General features: G+C 43.5%; 1 protein-coding gene across 1 annotated transcript; it reads left to right on the top strand.

Moving 5' to 3' along the window:
• Nucleotides 1-25,281, top strand: LOC120027169 (endoplasmic reticulum membrane sensor NFE2L1-like). The gene is made up of 5 exons (XM_038972040.1): nucleotides 1-948; nucleotides 13,982-14,080; nucleotides 14,316-14,429; nucleotides 19,993-20,473; nucleotides 22,615-25,281. Exons 1-5 carry the CDS (start codon nucleotides 385-387, stop codon nucleotides 23,394-23,396), a joined length of 2,040 nt encoding a protein of 679 aa, XP_038827968.1. The 5' UTR covers nucleotides 1-384; the 3' UTR covers nucleotides 23,397-25,281.
• The last annotated feature ends 705 nt before the right edge of the window (nucleotides 25,282-25,986 follow it).

Raw genomic sequence — 25,986 nt, 5'->3', positions numbered from 1 at the left:
GGGAGTGAGAGAGCAATAAACATTAAACCCAGGAGAGAACCGATTCGGAATATATATTTTATATTATAATTAGATTAAAACAAGGCAGACAAATAAACAAGGGAGATTACAGTTAATTATAGTTTCATCTATGATTAAATTGTTAATTATATGTGGTCGTGGTACAGTTGTTCGTTTAAGAGCATGTTTCTGTCAGGAAGTTATCAGAAGCCGGTAGTGCAGTAGCTAGCTAACGTTTTCGCCGGGGACGGGCGGACCTCTTTGTCTGACAGGGGAAAGGAACTCGTGCTCTTTTGTTTTGCATTGTCTTTGTTTAGTGGGCTAAAGGGAACTCTAGGATCAGCGTTTCTCTTTATTGACGTTCTTCCCCACAAAAATAAAAAGATGCAAAACGTGAAGAAATACTTCACAGAGGGACTAATCCAGTTTACGATCTTACTCAGTTTGATCGGAGTTCGCGTGGATGTCGACAGCTACTGGAACGGCTACTACTCACCGCTAGAGATTAACGACGGTCCCAGCTCAGCCTTTATCCAGACACCGTTTCACAGTTTGAGGGACAATTGGGACGGGTACAGCGTGCACCCCAAATGTCCGGAGTTGGACTATTTCTTTGCCAGCCGTCGGCTTCTGGACGAGGTGAGGGCTCTTGGGTCGCCCGCCCGGTTCCCTACGCAGTTGAGCGCGTGGCTCGTGCACCAAGTACCTGACAGATCGGAATTCGGAGAGCCACCGAACAGCACGAGTAGCAGTAATGTTAACGCGGGGCTGTCGTCAGAGAGCACCGGGGAAGAGACCAACGACTCTGACCTTCTCGCCGAGGACGAGAGCTGTTCTACTGTTAGCCCTAGGTTGAGAGGCCGGCAGGAGGAGTGCCAGACTGCCACCCAACTAAGCACTGAGCCGGGGCCTTATCCCAGCACCGGAGCCTGCGAGATACCCAAAGAGGCGAGTACTGCAGCCAACTAGCTAACTTTATCTGGTTTCAAACTTCATCTACTCTAACTAATGTGTCGCCCATGAAGTTATTGTGATGAAATGCGAACTAGGCCTTTAGCTACACTAAGTGTAGCTGACAATGGGACTGACAAGTGTATTGTGATAGCCAGCTAAACAGCTAACGTTAGGCCAATAACGTTACTAGCTAGCTAACTTGCTGTTATGACACCAACTGATAAGGTTCTATGCACATGGCATGCTGAACTTTTACATTCACTTTCACTTTGAATGTTATTTTTTTTAAAGCTAGATGACCTTTAGATTGGTATCTCCTGACTAAGCACAACGTAATTAACGACAGAGGTCTTCTCTCCAACAGGTCGATAGCGAGCTATCAGCGCAGCTCACCAAACAATTCTGAAAGTACATGCAATTTAAGTGTTCCACCGCAAACAGCCACGAACAAATTTCACAAGTATCAGACACCGCAAGCTACTATCTAATCAACATTGACATTATCACACCCCTGGTTAGCCACTATTGGCTTACATAGTCAAACCTAACACTATCTGCCAATTCATTTCCAGCATTATTTCGTCTGTCTCTTGTGCGTGTTTGTCTATCACTCCCGTGTGTGGCCAGTAATCATCCCTTGTCAATTAAATGTTAACAGCAAAGTAGGCTAACCTGACAGAAGTATATAATTTGTATGTATTTGTTATTTTCAAACTTTGACATGAAATGAGCAGCAGCAGTGCACAAATTGCTGGACTGGCACATTCATCACGTGCTAGATGCGCCATTAAAGGGACAGGGCCCTGTTGCATAAAACAACCAGTTCATTTCCCCCTTATCTTTTCTTAACTTTAACATCATGACATTTTCGGGAAAAATTTGGTTAAAGACCCAAATGTTTGAGAGAGCCTGTTTCCCATCACTAGTAATGAATCTCCCAGGGTTGCAGTTTTTATGGTTGAGGAGGAGTGAGACAGAACAGCTGCTGGATCAATGGATGTGATTCCCTGAGGCTAGTTAGTTGTTGAATCTGTTATTTCTTCACACTTTACCCTTGTTCACCAGCTGTGGGCCAGGAGAATAGGTGGGGAATTAAGGGCCTAGTACCTGCCCCCTCTTTGTAAAAGCATTTGTCCTCAAATACAGCAGGCCCAAGGCAACTCTAGTTTAAGACGATTTGGATGCCATCAATTTACCTAGATTTTTTTTTGTCTGAGTTTAATTTACTACTAACCTTGTTTTAGGTTTCAGTTTTTCTGTTCAGAAGATCACGCACTACACTTTCCAAAGAAGGTGCAGGAAATTCTACATTCTTACAACAATGACAGTTGGATTTAGGCTACAAAACTTTGTTATCGTTGAAGAAGTTCCACTTTCACAATTTACAAGTCCAGACCGAGCTAGTCAGAAGAGGACTGGGATTAAGTTCAATTTTAGTCATCCCCTTTGCCTCTGGCATTAACGTATATGCAAACGCTGTACTCTTGATGTATTCTCATCCGCCCCTGTGGTAAAACATGACGAACCCTGTTGTGTAAGTTGTGGGTTTGAATTACTTATTCTCTCCACCCATAGGGTTACACACTCTTTGGGCCTTGGGTGTGTGTTTTTGTAGGGACAAAGGCCCACACTCACTGTAGTGAAAAACACTGCTGTGGCTTGGGAGTGTCCAATGTCAAAGACCGGGTTATCTTATCCCCCACGACTTCACTTGCAGCTGTTAGATTTGTATTGTGTAACCTAGGGCTGTGGCGGTCATGACATTTTGTCAGCCGGTTATTGTCATGCAAAAGCATGCTGGTGTCACGGTAATTGCCCGCTAATTGACATAAGCACGTTTAGCATTTCCATGCATACAAGCTACTGATGCCCGCCTTCGGAAGATTTACATTTAAAAAGTAAAATAAATACATTTAATATACTGTACATCACAATAAGTCCATTATTTATTTGAGTCGAGTCCTAAGAACAGAATGAGTTGGCCTGGCTATGCTCCATGTCATAGGCTGTAGGCTGGTTCATTTAGAAGACAAGATATGCTTAAGTCCCATGCCATTATTTTATATGATTTTATAGTATGAAGAATATAATTTAACCTTTGAATATAATTGACTAAAATAGAAAGGATATTTTTCCCTTTCCGGAGCGAGTGTGCCTAGTGAAGTGGCCATGTTGAGCGTTTGAAACAGGTCCTATATACTAGATTTAGAGTTGTTTGGCAACTTTAGTTGTGAATGATACAAACCTTAATGTCTTAGAAATGAGAACGTATATGTCCTGCATGATGTGACTATAGCCTATTGATTTGAGAAAGTAGTAGAAAAAGCTTGTGCACTGTTCCTTCCCTCGGGATGCACAGCTGTTCTCTCAAGTATTTTCACACATCAGACTATTCACAATGTAATCTTGTCTTTATATGTAAAATTAGTTTAAATTTAAATGGACCATTATCCAATGGGCAGGAATAGCAAATGGAGGCAGCACACTTTCCTGCCAGTCCATTTTTCAATGATGCCTGGTAGACTACTTCGTTTTTACAGCGGAGCTGTACTTAATATGAGCAGCTGAGAAATAAGCATAAGAACACTTACAGTTGAAGTTGGAAGTTTATATACACCTTAGCCAAATGCATTTAAACTCAGTTTTTCACAATTCCTGGCATTTAATCTTAGTAAAAATGTCCTGTCTTAGGTCAGTTAAGATCACCACTTTATTTTAAGAATGAGAAATGTCAGAATAATATGAGAGAATTATTTATTTCAGCTTTTATTTCTGGGAATGCTCACATTCCCAATGGGACAGAAGTTTACATATACGCAATTAGTATTTGGTAGCATTGCCTTTAAATTGTTTAATTTGGGTCAAATGTTTCGAGTAGCCTTCCACAAGCTTCCCACAATAAGTTGGGTGAATTTCGGACCATTCCTGCTGACATAGCTGGAGTTACTGAGTCAGGTTTGTAGGCCTCCTTGCTCGCCCACAAATTTTCTATGGGATTGAGGTCAGGGCTTTGTGATGACCACTCCAATACCTTGACTTTGTTGTCCTTAAGCCTTTTCTACAACATTGGAAGTATGCTTGGGGTCATTGTCCATTTGGAAGACCCATTTGCAACCAATCTTTAACTTCCTGGCTGATGTCTTGAGATGTTGCTTCAATATATCCACATTTTCCTTCCACATGATGCCATCTATTTTGTGAAGAGCACCAGTCCCCCCTGTAGCAAAGCACCCACACAACATGATGCTTCCACCCTCGTGCTTCAAGGTTGGGATGGTGTTCTTTGGCTTGCAAGCGTCCCCCTTTTTCCTCCAAACATAGCGATGGTCATTATGGCCAAACAGTTCTATTTTTGTTTCATCAGACCAGAGGACATTTCTCCAAAAAGTACGATCTTTGTCCCCATGTGCAGTTGCAAACCGTAGTCTGGCTTTTTATGGTGGTTTTGGAGCAGTGGCTTCTTCCTTGCTGAGCGGCCTTTCAGCTTATGTCAATATAGGACTCGTTTTACTGTGAATATAGATACTTTTGTACCCGTTTCCTCCAGCATCTTCACAAGGTCCTTTGCTGTTGTTCTGGGATTGATTTGCACTTTTCGCACCAAAGTACGTTCATCTCTAGGACACAGAACAAGTCTCCTTCCTGAGCGGTATGACGGCTGCGTGGTCCCATGGTGTTTATACTTGTGTACTATTGTTTGTACAGATTAACGTGGTACCTTCAGGTGTTTGGAAATTGCTCCCAAGGATGAACCAGACATGTGGAGGTCTACAAAAAAACATTTCTGAGGTCTTGGCTGATTTTCTTTTGATTTTCCCATGATGTCACGCAAAGAGGCACTGAGTTTGAAGGTAGGCCTTGAAATACATCCACAGGTACTCCTCCAATTGACTCAAATGATGTCAATTAGCCTATCAAAAGCTTCTAAAGCCATGACATTTTCTGGATTTTTCCAAGCTGTTTAAAGGCACAGTCAACTTAGTGTATTTAAACTTCTGACCCACTGGAATTGTGATACAGTGAAATAATCGGTCTGTAAACAACTGTTTGGAAAAGTATTTGTTTCATGCACAAAGTAAATGTCCTAACCGACTTGCCAAAACTATAGTTTGTTAACTAGAAATTTGTGGAGTGGTTGAAAAACGAGTTTTAATGACTCCAACCTAAGTGTATGTAAACTTCCGACTTCAACTGTAGTTCACTACACGCATCAACCACTGTTTGAGGCGCATGCTCTCGCTGCGTGACAGGTGATATTCTCCCCAAACTCTGTATGCCATGGGCTCTCCAATCCTGTTCCTCTGCAGCTACCCAGTGCTTATTTTGGGAAAACAAGTGAAATCTGTTTGGTAACATCGATAATAACATCGATAATAAATCTTCACGCTTTTTGATGTATTTCAGAACTGCAGTTTCTTCTGCTTGGAGCAACAGTGAAGTGGGCAGGGCAGTACGGATATCTTCTCTTACTTCTGCAAGCAGAGTCTGAACATCAGACAGGATGGCATTGTCTCCATCAATCCGTGCAATGGCTACTGCTATAGGTTTCAGGCTGCTTACTACTCTCTCCCAAAATACATCATCCAGGAGGATCCTCTTGATGGGGCTGTCCATATCGGCAGACTGTGATATGGCCATTTTCTTGGAGAGACTCCTTCCCCTCCAGGAGACTGTCAAACATAATGACAACACCACCCCAGTGGGTGTTACTGGGCAGCTTCAATGTGGTGCTTTTATTTTTCTCACTTTGCTTGGTGAGGTAGATTACTGTTATAACTTGATGGCCCTTAACATACCTAACCATTTCCTTGACTCTCTTGTAGAGTGTATCCATTGTTTTCAGTGACATGATGTCCTTGAGCAGATTCAATGCATGAGCAGTACAGCCAATGGGGCTCCTCCACTTTAGACCAAGCAGCCTTCATGTTCGCAGCATTGTCTGCCACCAGTGAAAATACCTTCTGTGGTCTAAGGTCATTGACTGCCTTCAGCCCGCCTGCAGTGTAGAGACCAGTGTGTCTGTTGTCCATTGTGTCTGTGCTCTTGTAGAATACTGGTTGAGGGGTGGAGATGATGTAGTTAATTATTCCTTGCCCACAAACATTCAACCACCCATCAGAGATGATTGCAATACAGTCTGCTTTCTCTATGATTTGCTTGACCTTCACTTGAATTCTGAACTCTGAACTCTGCATCCAGCAAATGAGTAGATAAAGCATGTCTGGTTGGAGGGGTGTATGCTGGGCGAAGAACATTCATAAATCTCTTCCAATACACATTGCCTGTGAGCATCAGAGTGAACCAGTTGCATACACAGCTCGAGCAAGACATTCATCTGCATTTCTCTGACTACGTTCCTCCATTGAGTCAAAAAAAAACTTCTGATTCCAGGAGGACCATGAGCTGTTGCTATCGATAAGGTGTCTGGTTCATCATTTTCACCTCGAATAGAAGTAGAGGGACTTTTGTCAGAGGTTGCTTTTTGTGAGTGCTGAGGGAACTTTATGCACTTGGCCAGATGATTCTGCATCTTTGTTGCATTCTTCACATATGATTTGGCACAGTATTTGCAAATGTACACAGCTTTTCCTTCTACATTAGCTGCAGTGAAATGTCTCCACACATCACATAGTGTACGTGGCATTTTCCTGTAAAGATTAGGGGGGGAAACAAGTACTGTTAAGCAGTTAGATTAAACAACTCCTTTTATAAGATAAATGTTTTTAAATGAAACATGTATGGAAACAGGTGAATTAACACTCCTCAGTTAGCAGGCTGAAGCAAGCTAAAACTATCAGAAATTGTTAACAAATTACGAATGATTTAAACACACTTTGCTGTAGGCGACTATTTACTAGTTAACAAAAAATCATGTATGTCATATAAAATACATTCACCCCAACCAGTATTTTAATAAAATCTTACCAGAAAGCATGCAGTCCTTGGCTCAGACAGTGTAGTAGTGTGGGCTCAATAGCATCTCATTAGTGTGCAAAATCTTGAGAATCAGCTGTACATGTGATGGAAGAATGCACTGTGCATGCAGAGGGTTGCAATTCCATTGAATTAGGGTTAGTTTAATCAAAATATGCCACAAGACCTAGAATTGCCTTATGTGTATCCCACAAAAAAAGGTTCGCTGTTATAAACATCTCTGGGGAGACCTGAAAATAGCTGTGCAGCGACACCCCCATCCAACCTGACAGAGCTTGAGAGGATCTGCAGAGAAGAATGGGAGAAACTCCCCAAATACTGGTATGCCAAGCTTGTAGCGTCCTACCCAAGAAGACTCAAGGCTGTAATTGCTGCCAAAGGTGCTTCAACAAAGTACTGAGTAAAGGGTCTGAATACTTATGTAAATGTGAAATTTCTATACCAGTTTTTGTTTTGTCATTATGGGGTATTGTGTGTAGATTGAGGGGGGGAAACAATTTCATCCATTTTAGAATAATAATCAGGTGCCTGAATAGTTTCCCGAATGCATTGTCGGTAGGAGCTACCGAATGTCATATCTAAGCGAATGTGAACGAGACATTGTGCAAATGAACAAAATTTGGACACATGCTTGTCTGAAGGAAGAACGGTACTGGCTCTGAAGCAGAGTATGTGAGTAGAGCTGGAGCGGAGCGTGCCCAATTTGACTGGCGCGTGGAGCGAGTTTCCCAAGGGCTGGATCCAGTACCGCTCACTTCACGATCTCGGGGCATGCATTATAGTCTACTTCTGTGCTGCCATAGCCACTTGATCTAGCTACTGTCATGGAGTTCAATAAATATTTTCATAAAGAAACTGACAAAACACACAGGTGCAAAATCAAGGTGACTTACAAAGATGAGGAGCAAGAGATGGAATGCTGTGATGTAGTGTCCACAACTAATGAATCATTGTGGAATCTGAAAAGACACCTATCCTGAAAGTATGATGGTGTACTTACTACATCCTAAAAGAAAGGAATGAGTAGATAACTACGTGTGTCTTTGTAGCAAAGTATTTATAAACCAAAAAAATCTGTTCTCTTAAATGTTTAGTTCATTTTTGTTCTATTCTCTATATACAATAGGCCATCATTGATTTTTGGCCAATAGGCCTGGTATATTCCCACGTTCAAGAAGCATTCTGTTTTGATTGGGTTATTTTGCCTAAAAACCTTTTAGGCCTACATATATCTATAAAATTGGAAAGGAGAAGGCACTGCTCCATGAGCGATGAGGGATTTCCAACTGCTCAATTCCACTCACATGCTCTGAAGCAGCATATGTCTGGAGTTGCTAGGGCAACAGGCCTCCCTGCTCTGCTCAGAGAAGTTGGGGAAGGAGCAGAAGGGCTGAGAGCGGAAGGGCTGAGAGCGGAAGGGCTGAGAGCGGAAGGGCTGAGAGCGGAGAGGAGGGAAAAATGCAAGGAAATCAAAAGATATCTGTACAGCTGCCACTGATAACTCATCCAAAGGGCTTTGACTTCTCAAACACGGCAGAACACTTACACAATATGATGCCCCGTTACCTTATCAATTCACTAACATACTTAGATAACTAGGAAGGTCAACTTCTTCATTTTTCACGCAGGAAAAAAGATCATGCCAAAAATCTTCCTGCATTTTGTAAACGCAAAATACTTCTTATTGTAATTTCTGCTCAGCATTTTCTCGTTGCAGCCAGCCTACTTTTCTGTGGTAAAATGCAAGACTTAAGCAAAACCCTAGGAAATGTAGCTGGCTACATTCTTTCTATGCTAAACATTAGAAATATTATGGCCATGCATTGTTTTGACTTTGCTTTTTCGTTGTAGCTCATTTACTTGTGTGGCTGCCAGCCAAATAGCATTGCACATATGTTATCATCTGATGAAAATGAAGCCATCTTCTTCTGAATGTGTTGCACTAATGTATTTTTTGTTAAGGAAAACTGTAGTTGCACGTCACTTATAAAACGCGACCCCTGTCAGTACACAGCTGTACTCAACTGCTCCCGCTTTCTCCCATTGTGCTATTTACAAACAAACTCATGACTGGCTCAAATGTTCTGGGGAACTACTGTAAGCTTCATAATGTGACCGGTGAAATGAAGTACGCAATCTGCTTTTTCTCCAAACATATTGCACAGTTGACTGCAGGCAGTAGCTACAAATAATATTTATTGCAAAATGTCAAAGAAATAGTTTAAACAGTATTGAAAAAACCATCCCTGGCTATTTCCAAATACCCCGGTATACAGTGTACCATCGAAGCCTAGCATCAACCTTGTAAATGACCGCAGTTGTCAACAGACTGATAAGTTGTGGTTAACAGCACTCTAGTAACAGTTAGGTAGGGCCTGAGTCATTTAACTTCGCTACTGGGGTTCATTGTAGCAGAAAACAGCGCCTCCTGTTATCAGTGGCGATGTGAACATGTCAATCTTGGTGGGGCAAACAACCATTTTTTTTTTTAGATGCATGCCAGCAAAGCCACTACACAACTCTAAACAATACATTCAATTAACTATAACAGTGATAAACGGTGCCCACAAACTTTTAGTCTACACCAAGCTGTCCCGAGAGTGGAGCTTATGGCTGACTTGCTTAAATAAATGTGGTTTCTGCTGACTCCTTGTGGATTTGTGTAACTGGATAAGAACCGCATTCTCCTTGAGTAAAAAAAAAAAAAAAGCAGAAATAGAGAAAATGTATCACTAACCTTTGATCTTCATCGGATGACACTCATAGGACTTCATGTTACACAATACATGTATGTTTTGTTCGGTAAAGTTCATATTTATATAAAAAAATCTGAGTTTAGGCGGGACGCTACTGTCTCACTTGGCAAAAAGACAGAGAAAATGCAGAGCGCCAAATTCAAATTAATTACTATAAAAATGAAACTTTCATTAAATCACACATGAAAGATACCAAATTAAAGCTACACTGGTTGTGAATCCAGCCAACATGTCAGAATTCAAATAGGCTTTTCGGTGAAAGCAAACAATGCTATTATCTGAGGATAGCACCATTGTAAACAAAGAGAGGAGCATATTTCAACCCTGCAGGCGCAACACAAAACGCAGAAATAAAAATATAATTCATGCCTTACCTTTGACGAGCTTCTGTTGTTGGCACTCCAATATGTCCCATAAACATCACAAATGGTCCTTTTTGTTCAATTAATTCCGTCGATATATATCCAAAATGTCAATTTATTTGGTGCGTTTGATCCAGAAAAACACTGGTTCCAAATTGTGAAACGTGACTACAAAATATCTCAAAGGTTACCTGTAAACTTTGACAAAGAATTTCAAACTACTTTTGTAATACAACTTTAGGTATTTTTTTACGTAAATAATTGATCAAATTGAAGACGGGATGATCTGTTTTCAATACAGGATTAAAACCAACTGTGGCTAGCTTTCTGGTCATTCGCTTCTAACAAACAGGACACTTCGAGTGACCCTCCTTCAAGATGGCCGTACTTCTTCATTACACAAAGGAATAACCTCAACCAATTTCTAAAGACTGACATCCAGTGGAAGCGGTAGGAACTGCAAGATGGTCCCTTAGAAATCTGGTTTCCCAATGAAAACTCATTGAATAGAGTGACAACAACAAAGAATCTGAATGGTTTGTCCTCGGGGTTTCGCCTGCTAAATAAGTTATGTTCTACTCACAGACATGATTCAAACAGTTTTAGAAACTTCTGAGTGTTTTCTATCCAAATAATAATATGCATATCTTATCTTCTGGGGATGAGTAGCTGGCAGTTTAATTTGGGCATGCTTTTCATCCAAAATTCCAAATGCTGCCTCCTACCCAAGAGAAGTTAAGTACTGCAGCGCATCTCCTCCTCATGGACTGCACCAGATTTGCCAGTTCTTGCTGTGAGATGTTACCCCACTCTTCCACCAAGGCACCTGCAAGTTCCCGGACATTTCTGGGGGGCATGGCCCTAGCCCTCACCCTCCGATCCAACAGGTCCCAGACGTGCTCAATGGGATTGAGATCCGGGCTCTTTGCTGGCCATGGCAGAACACTGACATTCCTGTCTTGCAGGAAATCACGCACAGAATGAGCAGTTTGGCTGGTGGCATTGTCATGCTGGAGGGTCATGTCAGGATGAGCCTGCAGGAAGGGTACCACATGCGGGAGGAGGATGTCTTCCCTGTAACGCACAGCGTTGAGATTGCCTGCAATGACAACAAGCTCAGTCCGATGATGCACACCGCCCCAGACCACGACGGTCCCTCCACCTCAATTGATTCCGCTCCAGAGTACAGGCCTCGGCGTAACACTCATTTCTTTGACGATAAACGCGAATCCGACCATCACCTCTGGTGAGACAAAACCATGACTCATCAGTGAAGAGCACTTTTTGCCAGTCCTGTCTGGTCCAGCGACAGTGGGTTTGTGCCCATAACGATGTTGCCGGTGATGTCTGGTGAGGACCTGCCTTACAACAGGCCTACAAGCCCTCAGTCCAGCCTCTCTCAGCCTATTGCGGACAGTCTGAGCACTGGTGGAGGGATTGTGCGTTCCTGGTGTAACTCGGGCAGTTGTTGTTGTACCTGTCCCGCAGGTGTGATGTTCGGATGTAACGATCCTGTGCAGGTGTTGTTACACGTGGTCTGCCACTGCGAGGATGATCCGCTGTTCGTCCTGTTTCCCTGTAGTGCTGTCATAGGCATCTAACAGTACGGACATTGCAATTTATTGCCCCGCAGTCCTCATGCCTCCTTGCAGCATGCCTAAGGCATGTTCACGCAGATGAGCAGGGACCCTGGGAATCTTTCTTTTGGTGTTTTTCAGAGTCAGTAGAAAAGCCTCTTTAGTGTCCTAAGTTTTCATAACTGTGACCTTAATTGCCTAGCGTCTGTAAGCTGTTAGTCTTAACAACCGTTCCACAGGTGCATGTTCTTAAATTGTTTATGGTTCATTGCACAAGCATGGGAAACCGTGTTTAAACCCTTTACAATGAAGATCTGTGAAGTTATTTGAAAAGACAGGGTCCTGAAAAAGGGACGTTTCTTTTTTTGCTGAGTTTTTAGCTCGCTCATTATTGACTTAATGGAAATTACGGATTGCCTCTAATCCGCTCGTCGTTCCCTTATGCCATAGTTTGTACATCTCAATTGTCAGTAGAAACCACATTTGTTAAAGCAAGTCAGCCACATCAGCTCTTTTTTAAAAAGGCAGTAAATGAGGCTGAATTAACTGTTTCGCTGCCAGACAAGGCTCCACTGATAGCCAGGTGTAGCAGTGGTAAGGTGTTGGGACTGCTGTTGGGACTCTGCTGTTGGGACAGCTTTATGTAGGCGCTAACAGTTTGTGGGCACTGTTTGTTACCGTTATAGTGCAATTCATGTATTGTTTAGTGTTTTGTTGTGTAGCGGCTTTGCTGGCATGGATATTATTTAGTGTTTTTTTTGTTTGCCCCAGCAAGATGTACATGCTAAAATCGCCACTTGTTATCGGTATTCACAAATGTCATCAGTAGGAGTCAGTATAATTCTCATTAATCAGAAGGTATAACCGTAATGGTTTTTGGTAACCTGCAAAAAACGTGCCGACTTTTCATGCAGCTAAACATTTCGTGGAGGCAAATCATGAAGCAGATAAAAAATGAAAAAAGGTTAGGTTTCGATGTCTTGCCAAGGCTGCACTGCAGCATCTACTCACAGGCGCTATCCCACTACTGGACGGCACAGCTCAGAGCTCCTCAGCTCACTCGATCCGCCAACCTCAGCCTCCCAGTGACTTGGATTACAGGCACACGCCACCGCACACGGCGAGAAACCCAGTTGCAGGTAAAGGTGATAAATGTAGGAGTCTGTGATGCAGATTGGAATCACTAAGAAGTGCTGCTGACTAGGTTGTAAGAAATACGCTTTACCATACATTGTGGAAGTGTAGGAATACAGTAAAATAAACACACACACACCTGTGACTGACAATCAGTCTGACATATCATTTTTTATAAAATGTATTCAAAAACAGTTTCAGAAAACACGGTTTTCTAATGAAGGTGTTAAAAGACTAGCTGGTTGGTTTTGCAAATACGGGCACTTTTTGGATGTTAAATATTTTTGAAAAATCTTGAAAGTGCTTTTTATCTATCTGAATATATTATTCACTCTGTCTGGAAACATGATCTAATAGTGGCTGAGAGCACACTATTGAAGAATATAAAGATTTTTGTTGGTTTCCCCAAATAGCTGAGGGGAAATGTCATTACCACCAGGTCATAAAATGTGCTATTTCAGTTGAAAAGCTTTGATTGGACTGATCATGTCAACATCATACTTTCAAAATCTTAGCTAGCATGAATTTTAGCAACCAGGAAATGGCGCAGTGATTCTGCATCTTAGTAGTGCATCTTTACTGTTTTGTATACTCAGTGTATGTTCATGTCAGTTAGTAGAATAACGACAACGTTACAATGGAAATGTCAACAACAAAAATATAAAGTGCAAAATATTTGGACATTTTGTAACTAAACCTCCCTTGCCTGCACTGCTTTGTAACATATTTTGCTTAGTTGTTTCGGTGGGCTGGCCCTCATCTGCTCAGTAATCAAAGTGTTCCCATAGTTTGCTGCCGCAGCCAGTTTTGTCAACAGCTGCGGGCGTGGAGTTATGTTTTCGTTAGAGAAAATGCAGACAGCATGGCTTCTTCTTTCTCGCTTGCTTCTCATAAGTGGCTCGCGCTGTGTCGGCTGCATGCGCAGCCTGCCTAGCTGCTGCCCCCTTGAGGAGATTGTCTAGTAATTTGTCAGACTCGATCCTCTCAATCCGTATATGACGTAAGACACATTTGACAGAAGTACCGAACCATTTTTCATGTTTTAGTATCTGAATTGTACAGAAGTTTCGGTATATACCGTGCAACACTAATGGCTAACAAATGTCTTTCTTTGTCCTGGTCTCCTTCTCCCACCTTCATCTTCTGTCCTCTTTCTTCCCTTTTCCTCTGTACTCTCATTATCCACCCCACATCTTTCTCTCTACTTCTCACTTCCTCAATTTATTCTGGTTGTTCCTTTCCATATTTATTTTCCTGTTATCAGGAGGTTGAGTTACTGAATGGGCAGATTGATGGTGATGAAGCCAGAGAGGAACCGGTTTCCCTGACTCAGCTGGCTCTCAGTTCAGCACTAGAACAAGAGGTACATACAGCGACGAGACAGAATTCAAATAAATGTGTCTTGGAATGTAGGCTAGCTAGAGAACAGGTAGGCATGTTTTCATTTATCATACTATTAGCTCAGTCTGTGATGACCCTCATGTTTTGTGTGTGCAGTATGTGCTGTGCTTGCCTTGTCCCATGTTTTCGTTGTGTGCATGTAGCATGTTTTTCATCACAGATTTGACTGTGTTTGTTGACTGTGTTGTTGATTCCAGGGTTTGTTCACTAGCGGAGCGTCTCCCGCTTGTCCTGAGGACCCCCGCCCCCCTGCCATCGACATCCACCAGCACTGGAGCCACTTCCTGTCTCTACCCGTCTCTGAATTTGACGTAAGTGGTGCCCCTTGATGATGATGATGTCATTGTGATATTTGGAAATAGAGAAGGCGATTGGTAAGTTAGGTAATATGGTTCCCTTAGTCAGTTTTCGGTACATACTATGGGGGAGTCGTATTCTTACGACTTCGTTTTGAAGGATCTACAATTATGCCTGACAAGGTCAATGAAATTAAATTTGTGCCTCGCTGGAAGCCCCGCCTTCCACAGATGATAAGCGTGAGGCTTCGGAATCATTTCTTGAATTATTCTGCTCTTCACCTCGTGTGAACAGGAATGATTCACGCTACTAAAACAAACAATTGGAAAACGAGACTGTCTTGCGTTGCGCCAACTTAACTGTCCCGTAGTAGTGTGTGCTCACGCCCTGGGAGTTGTGTGCGGAAGGTTGTAGTTATCATATGTTTTCAAATCACAAACAATGAGTTATTCATTCATTTCCTGGCGCACTGAGTAAGATGGCTAAGAAAACGACTGAGACAACGATGGCTAAGCCGGGTTCTGGGTGGAGATCATCGCCCAGTCAGACGGTTATAGCATTTCTCTGAAAGATACTTACGCTCTATGTGTAGTTTGTCTCGGCTTAGAGCACGCTCAGGCGGCCCTCGCTCGAAACAGTCCATGTGTGCGTTGTCACACACTGCGTACAAACTCTCTGGAAACACATGTAGCCTTCTTGAGGAAGCTTGGAATTACTGATGGCGACTTTCCTTTCTTGGATGCCGGTACCTCGGCTGGGACCGAGGAGCAGGAAGCAGAAATGGATGGGGTGGTCAGAGCATATGCGGTGGCTGCCTGGGTATTGCGGTGGCTGCCTGGGTATTGCGGTGGCTGCCTGGGTATTGCGGTGGCTGCCTGCGCCCAACCCAGCTCCTGGGCGCTCTGTCACCAGTTACGGGAGGCTACTCAAAGAGAGAGGCTGGCCAGGTTCGGTGGGTACCCCCTGCCGCCTGTGTCTGCCTCGGTCAAACACCACTTGCCCCTCTTCCCAGATTTGTTGATGAAGGGTCCGGTCCCACTTCAGTGATCCGGTCCTCCGTGGACTTTCGAAACCGGGCTAGCTAAACGAGCGCTGCGTAGCGTGCTAGCCAGGCTACGCAGCTGCGTAGCCTGATGAGCGGAGCGTGCCCAACTAGGTGAGCTAGCTACTGTATTACTATCTATTCCTGCCTCCCCACAGTAGAGTTGCACGTAGTATTAAGTCACTTGGACATTCTAAATGGACCATGCTGCAGTCAGGCTCGTGAGCCTAGCTTATGCTAAAAAGTCTCCTGGCTAGTGTCAGCTAGCATGCTTAACTTCTGGCAAGTGTAACTTACTTGCTTTTCCCCAGCGTTATGGCAACCACATTCCTATTTTCAGTTCCTGGGGTGAAGGAAATGGGGTTTGCGTGCACCTCAGATGAAGATGCAGCCCCCCGAGCGCTTAGCTGGGGTAACCCCCGGAGCGAGGGGGTTTGGCACGGGTCTGAGTAACCAGTGTGCCCCTCCATAAAAACATTACTGTGACAACCGTGCCCCCACGATTTACAAACTGGGTACTACGTCAGCAATTATCAGAGCCTCCTGAGCACTTAGAGGGGCCAGGCTTCATGCAGGCTATACAGTCTCACGGAAGCACAACGTATGTTGGAAGCTTGTCCATGTTTAATGCTGTCCCCTCTGTTACCCCGTGTTCCACGGTGTTCACAGGGTTCAAGGTCTATATCAATCTCCCCACTATGAGTGACAAGTTGGGTCACCGTCCACAATGGGGCGCCCCTCCCCCATAATTGGCTCATTACTGTGATTCCTTGCTGATTCTTACATATAGCTCACTAGTTTTTATTTAGTAAAAAAAAATGTTTAATTTTATTTAATTAGGTGAGTCAGTAAAGAGCAAATTCTTATTTACAATGACAGCCTACCAGGGAACAGTGGGTTAACTGCCTTGTTCAGGGGCAGAACGACAGATTTTTGCCTTGTCGGCTTGGGGATTCGATCCAGCAACCTTTCGGTTACTGGCCCAGCGCTCTAACAACTAGGATACCTGCCGTCCCTATGAGGTGTCTAGGGATACAGTTTATGGGCTCTATAGTTGATTGGTTGTTTCTAGCGGAGTCGAGGGAATGAGAAGGGTTGGACACGCCCACGCTATTATCCCACGCTCCTAGGAATTAGATACAATTATGAATCGCCCCTGTCTGTTACAGCAGAAGGGGTCAGTTTTCTGAGCTGTCGGTCCCATTCCCAGCTAGGTTACGGCGCGCTTTGTGGCCAGTACCTATGACTGGTCTGTAGGGTAGCCTCCATGATAAAATACTTTTTCTTTGGGTTTATATTTAATGCGTGTGGTCCAGAGATGGGTGCCAGACAGTTACCAGACCGCATCTTACCGCCTAAACCGAGTGAGGCTCATTGTGACAACAGTACCCCCAGGTGGCAAGGCCAATCGGGGCACATCACTGATCGCCGGAGCCCGTGTACCCAGAGTGGGCCAGGCTTTAGGCAAATCTTGGCACATGTAGAGTTTTTAATTTATTTTTAAACCAAGTTCCACCGTGTTCACGGGTGTTAAGCGTTGTCTCCCGTATGCGAGTTTGATGAAGTGTTCCTTCTCCATGTTCAGATACACAGTTGTCAAGCGTGGTGGAAATGGATGAAGAACCAATCTTTCCCAGTCCACAAGGTCCCGCCCCTTCAGAGGGCACTTCACGGGAGTCTCGCTGTGTGCTCCGACCAGAATATGTGAGTGATGAGCGGAGCGTGCCCAATTTGACTGTCGCGTGGAGAGAGTTTCCCAAAGGCTGGAGCTCCAGTACCGCTCACTTCACGATCTCGGGGCATGCCTGGCCCAGCATACATTTGTAGTCTACTTGTGTGCTGCTATAGCTCCTTGATTTTAACTACTGTCATGGATTCACTCAAATATTTTTATAATGAAACTGATTTTAAAAAAGGTGCAAAATCAAGGTGACTAATGAAGATGAGGAGAACCAAGAGCAAGAGAGGGAGTGCTGTGATGTAGTGTCCAATCATTGTGGAATCTGAAAAGACACGTATCCCGAAAGCATAATGGTGTACTTACTAGTACGTGCACATGCTAACAGAAAGGAACAAGGAGGGTAGCTAGCTTTATGTCCCTGCCAGCCTAGTGTCGAACTCGCAGATGCTTCACAATGTATTTCTTTGTAGGCTATAACCTTGAAATAATTTAGTTCTTGGAAATGTTCTGGATTGACTGACATTCATGTCTTAAATTAATGATGGACTGTCGTTTCGCTTTGCTTATTTGAGCTCCTCTTGACATAATATGGACTTGGTCAAATCAAATCTAATTTTATTTGTCACATACACATGTTTAGCAGATGTTAATGCGAGGGTAGCGAAATGCTTGTGCTTCTAGTTCCGACAATGCAGTAATAACCAACGAGTAATCTAACCTGTCAATTTCACAACAACTACCTTATACACACAAGTGTAAAGGAATGGGGCTATTTTCTTTATACCACCCCTACCTTGTCATAACACAACTGATTGGCTCAAACACATAAGGAAAGAAATTCCACAAATTAACTTTTATGTGCAAAGCTGTCATCAAGGCAAAGGGAGGCTACTTTGAAGTATCTCAATATTTTGATTTCTTTAACACTTTGGTTATTACATGATTCCATATGTGTTATTTCATAGTTTTGATGTCTTCACTATTATTCTATAATGTCAAAAATAAAAATAAAGAAAAACCCTTGATTGAGTAGGTGTGTTCAGACTTGTGACTGGTACTGTATATAAACTCAGGAAGTATATATATTTCCTGAGTTGTTAGTATCTCCTAGATATAGGACAGATAATTCAATCTTGTTTCTTTTTGCCGTGTGTGTTATTCTATTTGTTTCTATGGGCTTTAGTAGTAATGGTATGAACATCTTAAAACAATTCCATATGTCACATTAGCACCCCCTCTCCCCCAATGTCTTAGATTCTAAGGAATTAAGCACAATCCGTACAGCAAAATATATTTTTTCCCACTCCAACTATAAGAATACAAATATTGGCAGATATGTTACCACTCTAAAATCGGAATAGGTATCGGATCCAAAAAATATGGGTCGGACTCTAGACGAGATTGCACGTTGAGGGCCCCTCAGACCCTCCTTTCCACGTTTCTGCCAGTGGTTCTGATTCAGCCCACGTTGGAGAGGGTGCACAGCTAGGGCTTACCATTGAGTCTTGTGGCTCCCCATTGGCCCAGGCAGCTTTGGTTCGCGGAGATCATGCGCCTTTTAGGCGGGGATCTGTGGAAACTCTTGTTGTCCTAGGTGCACAGGCAAGTTTGGCAATCGAGGCCAGAGATTTGGTTCCCATGGGTTTGGCCCCTGAGAGGGCTGATCTGATGGTTAGAGGTTTACCTCTGAAAGTTATTGCTACCATTGTCTGCAAGGGCTGTAGAGGGCTGTATGTGTAGAAGTGGCCAGCTTTGAGCTCTGGTCCCAAGATAATGGACTTTTCAGTGCTCTGTGAGGGACATCCTTATGTTCCTACAGGAGCTTTTCAAGCATTCTTCACTTGGGCTCCCGAGTGGCGCAGCGGTCTAAGGCACTGCATCTCAGTGCAAGAGGCATCACTACGGCCCCTGGTTCGAACCCAGGCTGCATCACATCCGGCCGTGATTGGGAGTCCCATAGGGCGGCACACAATTGGACCAGCGTTGGCCCGGGTAGGCCGGCATTGTAAATAAGAATTTGTTCTTAACTGACTTGCCTAGTTAAAGGTTCAAATGAAAATAAAAAATGTAATGTAAAAGCGGTCTCAGCGTGTCATGTGGGAATTGACGGAGCCATAGCAGGGGCTCATCCCCTGGTGGTGCATTTTGTGAAAGGTGTACGTCATCTTAGACCGGTCTCTAAACCTTGGCACTGGTTTTGGAGGCACTGTGAGGCCCCCTTTTGAGGTTCTGGAGTCAGTGGATCACCATACACTTTTGGGAGGTTTTATTGCTTGGATGTTACTGCTCCCTGTATATAGTCACTGCTCTCAGTATTATGACTATAACTACTGTTCCCTAAAGGAGGGAAACCAGGTACAACACCTATTTGACTCCGTACCGCCTGTTCCTGGGCATGGTGAAGAGCGGTATTAAATCGAAGGAATGATTCCGAACCTCACGCTTATCACCTGTGGAAGGCCGGGCCTCCAGCGAGGTCTGATTTTATTGGCCTTGTCAGGCGGATCTACAATCCCTTCAACTGAAGTCGTGAGACTCACCCATAGTATGTTGTAAATAGTTTCCCTCCTTCAGGGAACTGTAGTTATAGTCATTACTGTTTCATACCCCAAATATGTTAGGTTTTACCTGGGAGTTGCTGTGATTTACCTGGGAGTTGCTGTGATTTACCTGGGAGTTGCTGTGATTTACCTGGGAGTTGCTGTGATTTACCTGGGAGATGCTGTGACTAACCTGTTCTGGGAGCTACTGTGATTTACCTGTGTAATACTGTGTTCTGCTCTTTGTATTTCAGGCCCGTCAGGGTGTGTGTATGTCTGCGCTTTTTATAATATGTGTGTGTTGTGTTATCCAGGATTTAGACCCACTGGTTCCTCAGCAGCTGTCTGACCTCGACGCCGACATCTCCAGCGCCATCAGCCAGGACGTCAGTCTCCGCGACGCCATGGTAACAGGTTCCACCTACGATATGATCCCACCAAGGGGTGGAGTCAGGACCCTGGTCGCCCGGCAACCAAGAGGGCCCCTTTTCCAACTAGAGTCCACAAACTCCTCTGACTCGTCACCAGGGACGACCACAGGGCTGGCCGCACTACCATTTACCACAGTGGTCAACGGAACGAGTAACGGAACGTTGTCCCATGGTGCACTAGGTGGCTGTCTGGATGAGGCAGTGTTTGACCAGATCAACCTACTGGGGCTGGAGGGCTGCCTGGACAATATGGATGCCCAGCTGCTGGGGAATCTGCAAGGCATCGACCCTCGGGTCCTGGGGGACCTTGACTCAGACTCCGGCCTCTCTCTGGAGAGCAGCTCTCGAGGCCCGACCTCCCCAGGTGAGTTGGAAGACTTCTGGGGCTGCTTTAGAAAGGTGCAATGTTCAGATAGGGGACATGATGATTCTCTGATTTGCATGAGAAGGAATCTCCTCAACCGTAGCCTATAGATTACACACATACATTACCAGTCAAAAGTTTGGACTCATACCAGGGTTTTTCTTTATTTTCACTATTTTCTACATTGTATAATAATAGTGAAGAAATCGAAACTGTGAAATAACACATGGAATCATGTAGTAACCAAAAAAAAATTAAACAAATTAAAATATATTTTATATTCTTCAAAGTAGCCACCCTTTGCCTTGATGACAGATTTGCGCACTCTTGGCATTCTCTCAACCAGCTTCATGAGGTAGTCACCTGGAATGCATTTCAATTAACAGGTGTGCCTTGTTCAAAGTTAATTTGTGGGATTTCTTTCCTCAATGCGTTTGAGCCAATCAGTTGTGTTGTGACAAGGTAGAGGTGGTAGAGAAATGACAGTCCATCATTAATTCAAGACATGAAGGTCAGTCAATCTGGAAAATTTCAAGAACTGAGTTTCTTCAAGTGCAGTTGCAAAAACCATTAAGCGTTATGATGAAACTGGCTCTCATGAGGACCGCCACAGGAAAGGAAGACCCAGAGTTACCTCTGCTGCAGAGGATAAGTTCATTAGAGTTACCAGCCTCAGAAATTGCAGCCCAAATAAATGCTCAAGTAACAAACATCTCAACATCAACTGTTCAGAGGAGACTGCGTGAATCAGGCCTTCATGGTCGAATTGCTGCAAAGAAACCACTACTAAAGGACACCAATAAGAAGAGACTTGCTTGGGCCAAGAAACACGAGCAATGGACACATAGACAGGTGGAAATCTGTCCTTTGGTCTGAGTCCAAATTTGCGATTTTTGGTTCCAACCGTGTATTTGTGAGATGCAGAGTAGCTGAACGGATGATGGCTCCCGAGTGGCGCAGCGGTCTAAGGCAGTGCATCTCAGTACTAGAGGCATCACTACAGACCCTTGTTCGATTCCAATCACTGGCCGTGATTGGGAGTCCCATAAGACGGCACACAATTGGCCCAGCATCATCCGGTTTAGGGTTTGGCCGGGGTAAGCCGTCATTGTAAATAAGAATGTGTTCTTAACTGACTTGCCTAGTTAAAGATTTTAACTAAAATCTTTGCATGTGTGGTTCCCACTGAAGCATGGAGGATGAGGTGTGTGTGTGCTTTGCTGGTCACGCTGTTGCTGATTATTTAGAATTCAAGGCACACTTAACTAGCATGGCTACCACAGCATTCTACAGTGATACGCCATCCCATCTGGTTTGCGCTTAGTGGGGCTATCATTTGTTTTTCAACAGGACAATGACCCAAACATGCCTCCTGGCTGTCTATGGGATATTTGACCAATAAGGGGAGAGATGGAGTACTGCATAAGATGACCTGGCCTCCAAAATCACCCTACCTCAACCCAATTGAGATGGTTTGGGATGAGTTGGACTGCAGAGTGAAGGAAAAGCAGCCAACAAGTGCTCAGCATATGTGTGAACTCCTTCAAGACTGTTGGAAAAGTATTCCAGGTGGAGCTGGATGAGAGAATGCCAAGAGTGTGAAAACTGCTATCAAGGCGAAGGGTGGTTACTTTTAAGAATCTCAAATATATTTTGATTTGTTTAAAAGGATCCAAACATTTTTTTTCTCCAATTTTCACCTAAAATTACATACCCAAATCTAACTGCCTGTAACTCAGGACCTGAAGCAAAGATATGCATATTCTTGATCCCATTTGAAAGGAAAAGCAGCCAACAAGTGTTCCGCCACATATGTGGGTACTCCTTCAAGACTGTTGGAAGAGCTAGTTGAGAGAATGCCAAGAGTGTGCAAAGCTGTCATCAAGGCAAATGGTAGCCACTTTGAAGAATATATATTTTGATTTGTTTTACACTTTTTTTGGTTACTACATGATTCCTTATTTGTTAATTCATAGTTTGTTTTCACTATTATTCTACAATGTAGAAAATAGTGTCAACTTTTGACTGGTACTGTATATCTGCAGCATTCTAAACATTGCACACTTCTAAATAGCTAGTTGAGCATACTACATCTCCATTCTAAAGTAGCTTACATATTCCTATGTACATTTGACTCCCAGGTGCGTCGGAGGTGTCGTCAGCGTCTTCCAGTTCGTTCTGTGAGGACGAGGGCGGAGCTACGGGCTACAGCAGCGAGGCGGACTCCCTCCCTTCAAAGGACATTGCCGACTACGACACATCATGGTCACCTGTGGACCTCAGTGAGAGTGTGTGGCACGACCACAGCTACTCCACCCCAGCCTTCTCCCACCCATCAGCCACCACATTCCCCCACAAAACCATCAAACAGGAGCCTTTCAGCGACGAAGACGATGACGGGGAGGATTACGAAGATCGAGAGCTTAGCCGCGACGAACTCCGCGCCCGGGCGTTGCACGTCCCGCTCTCGGCAACAGAGATCGTCAGCATGCCTGTGGAGGAATTCCTGGAGCTGCTGGAGGGGCGTGGCCTATCTGCAGCCCAGGTCACCCTCCTGAGGGATATCCGAAGGCGAGGGAAGAACAAGCTGGCGGCACAGAACTGCCGCAAGCGCAAGCTGGATGCCATCACAGGGCTCCAGGAGGAGGTGGAGAGGCTGCAGGCCCAGAGGAACCGGCTGCTCAGGGAGAGGCAGCACACGGCCAAGGCTCTGGGAGCTGCAGGCCATCGCATGGAGCACCTCTCCAGGGACGTCCTTTCCAGGCTGAGGGACGACTCTGGACGACCCCTGACCCCAGAGAGATACACCCTGCAGTGTGGGGCCAATGGGAGGGTCGTGGTACAGCAGATCAGGCGGCCTGGTGTTGCCTCGACGACAGCTGGAGGTAAAACGGACAAGAGGAAGAAGGAGAAGAAGCCTTGATGCTGGGACTTGAAGTTTTAAGGATGTGCTATTGTTTTCTCTGAACTTATGGGCCAGATTCTGGTCATGTGACTGTTTCCGGATCTTTCTCTTCCTTCTTGTCCGGACTCTCCGACCTTGGGAGCCTAAAAGGACAGAAACGCAGAAAAAATTTAAACCCAAAAACGTGCATGTAAATACAAATATTATGGATTATGTGTGAATGATGGAGATTTTTTTTCTGGAAAAAGAAACGTAGCTCAAACACTGGACTCTAATGGTTTCTTGCTATATAAATGAAAGAGTTTCATCATTTAAAGCATTTCTTACAAGGAGAATTGTAATATTTCCAACTAAAATAAATTATAGGCTAGTTAAAAAGAAAGGGAATTTCAATTATATAGCTTAAACGCTTAATGCAGACTTTTTTTTATATCAAATAATTTCTGCGTGACAATGAAGTACCTTACTGTAATAGTTTTCCATTAAAATGCTGGCAAGAATTTTGCTTGGACTGTCTGGGTGTGGTCTGAGTGGGGGGGGCACTGAAAACTAGCTGTTATTGGCAGAGCGGTTTGGAACTCAATTTGTTGGTCTATTAACTAATTTAACACCTGGTGATATCACCAGGCAAGTTGAAACTCCACCCATGCAAAACCTGCTGATGTCGAAGGTCCTGTGTAGATTTTCAACCAGCATCTATGAGAAAATAACACTGATCACATTTTTTCACACTTTTATAGTGTTGTTTCATCAGCTGTTGTACAATATGATACACAACACAGGAAAAACAGAATGTTGACTGCACTGGGCCTTTAACCTCAACTGGAAATTGATAGTAGTTTTTTGGGCATCTATTGATAAAGATTTCTAATGTTCTAAAGACCAATGTTCCTCCATAGATCCTAGTTCTGGAGTTTTAAGTTGAAATTCTTTCAAAACTGAATCTAACTGGTGACATGTTTGACATGTCATTTGAAATATGACATTTGAGACTTTACATTTTCTTTTTAAAGTGATGCATAGATGTAGATATTGCTTTATGTATGATCACTTTTTATACATTTTTATTCCATTTTTGTTTTTTTTAAGCGCTGTATGCTTCCTCCCTCTGATATTTTGAAACGGGGCTTTGAGTTTGATGGTTTTCATTCTACCTCACAACTACAATGGATTTATATGGATGGTTTGGGCTGATTTTGGGAGAGACCTTTTTTTTTATTCCATGGGGAGATGGGTGGTTGGGGAACACAAGGGCAACTGACCTAACCCTCCTTAACTTCTTGAAACAATGCCTTCACCCACTTTTGTGTTCTGAAGTCAAGTGTGCTTGTTGTATGTGTTTATGTATTATTTGAGAAATGCTCTGAGATTGAAGAAAATTTGTACTGAAAGATAAAACCAGAAAAAAGTATACTGTGCAGAGTTATACAAGAAAGTCGGAGGTAGGCTATATAGTACCTACATCAAGCAAGTGAAAACATTTGTGGTCTTTATTTCAATAAACATTGAAGATTTTCTTTACGTCTCAGAAGTTAGTTTTGCCTTGGATAAAACCAATCCGATTCCCAGGTTGAACAGATCTTTTCATTTTCGAATTGTATTTTAATTTTTTGGGGGCACTTTTTTTTTGTTTTGTGTGTTTTCTGATTGCCATGTGTGTTCGAGTAAATGAGGCTGAATGAATTTTTACAAATCCATAAAATTAAAAAAAGTTTTTTTTCTTTATTGTTTTATATATAAACATGGCTTTGCTCGACTGGGATTGATTTGTGTTAAAGCTGTATGGGGCAGGATGTTAAACTGAGTTATGTGACTTAAATCTCCTTTTTCTAAGGGCACTAATGATGTTCTTGGTGATATGGTTATTTCCTAAGAAAAAAAATTAAATGTTTAAGAAAACTAAGTTGTCTGTGTTGGGTCTTTGGTCTGAACACTTCTATGTGGAATCCTATCGACAGCATGTTTAGCCCACCTCAAGACTCACTCTCAATATACACACAGGCTACTCTACTGGAGCAGGGCCTGGTTTCATGGTTCTGTTGATGAACTTAACCTTAAATGAAAACTGCACCCAAAAACTATCTCTTGGTATTTGATTCATTACTCCAATGCTGACATAGTCCCAAATTGTTTTGCTTGTCAGCAATCAAGTTTAAAATATATGTAACTTTCAAAATACAGAAATCATCTCTGTATGATACATTTTGCATCATATGTTGGAAAATGCATCATACGGGGATGATTTTGAAAGTTACAAACCCAATGTCATGTAATATGTGGACAATTGCTCGTCAAACATCTCATTCCAAAATCATGAGCAATCATGGGGACCCCTTTGCCGCTATAACAGCCTCCACTTCTGGTAATGCTTTCCAGTAGATGTTGGAACATTGATTCCACTCAGCCACGAGCATTCATGAGGTTGGGCACTGATGTTAGGTGATTAGGCCTGGCTCACAGCGTTCCAACTCCTCCCAAAGGTGTTCAATGGGGTTGAGGTCAGGGCTCTGTGCAGGCCAGTCAAGTTCTTCCACACAGATCTCGACAAACCACTTCTGTACAAACCTCGCTTTGTGCACGGGGGCATTTTCATGCTGAAACAGGAAAG

Source organism: Salvelinus namaycush, chromosome 32 (genome assembly GCF_016432855.1).
Source record: "Salvelinus namaycush isolate Seneca chromosome 32, SaNama_1.0, whole genome shotgun sequence".
NCBI lineage: Eukaryota > Metazoa > Chordata > Actinopteri > Salmoniformes > Salmonidae > Salvelinus > Salvelinus namaycush.
The sequence above is the reverse complement of the archived record's forward strand: the minus strand, read 5'-3'. Positions and strand labels throughout refer to the sequence as shown.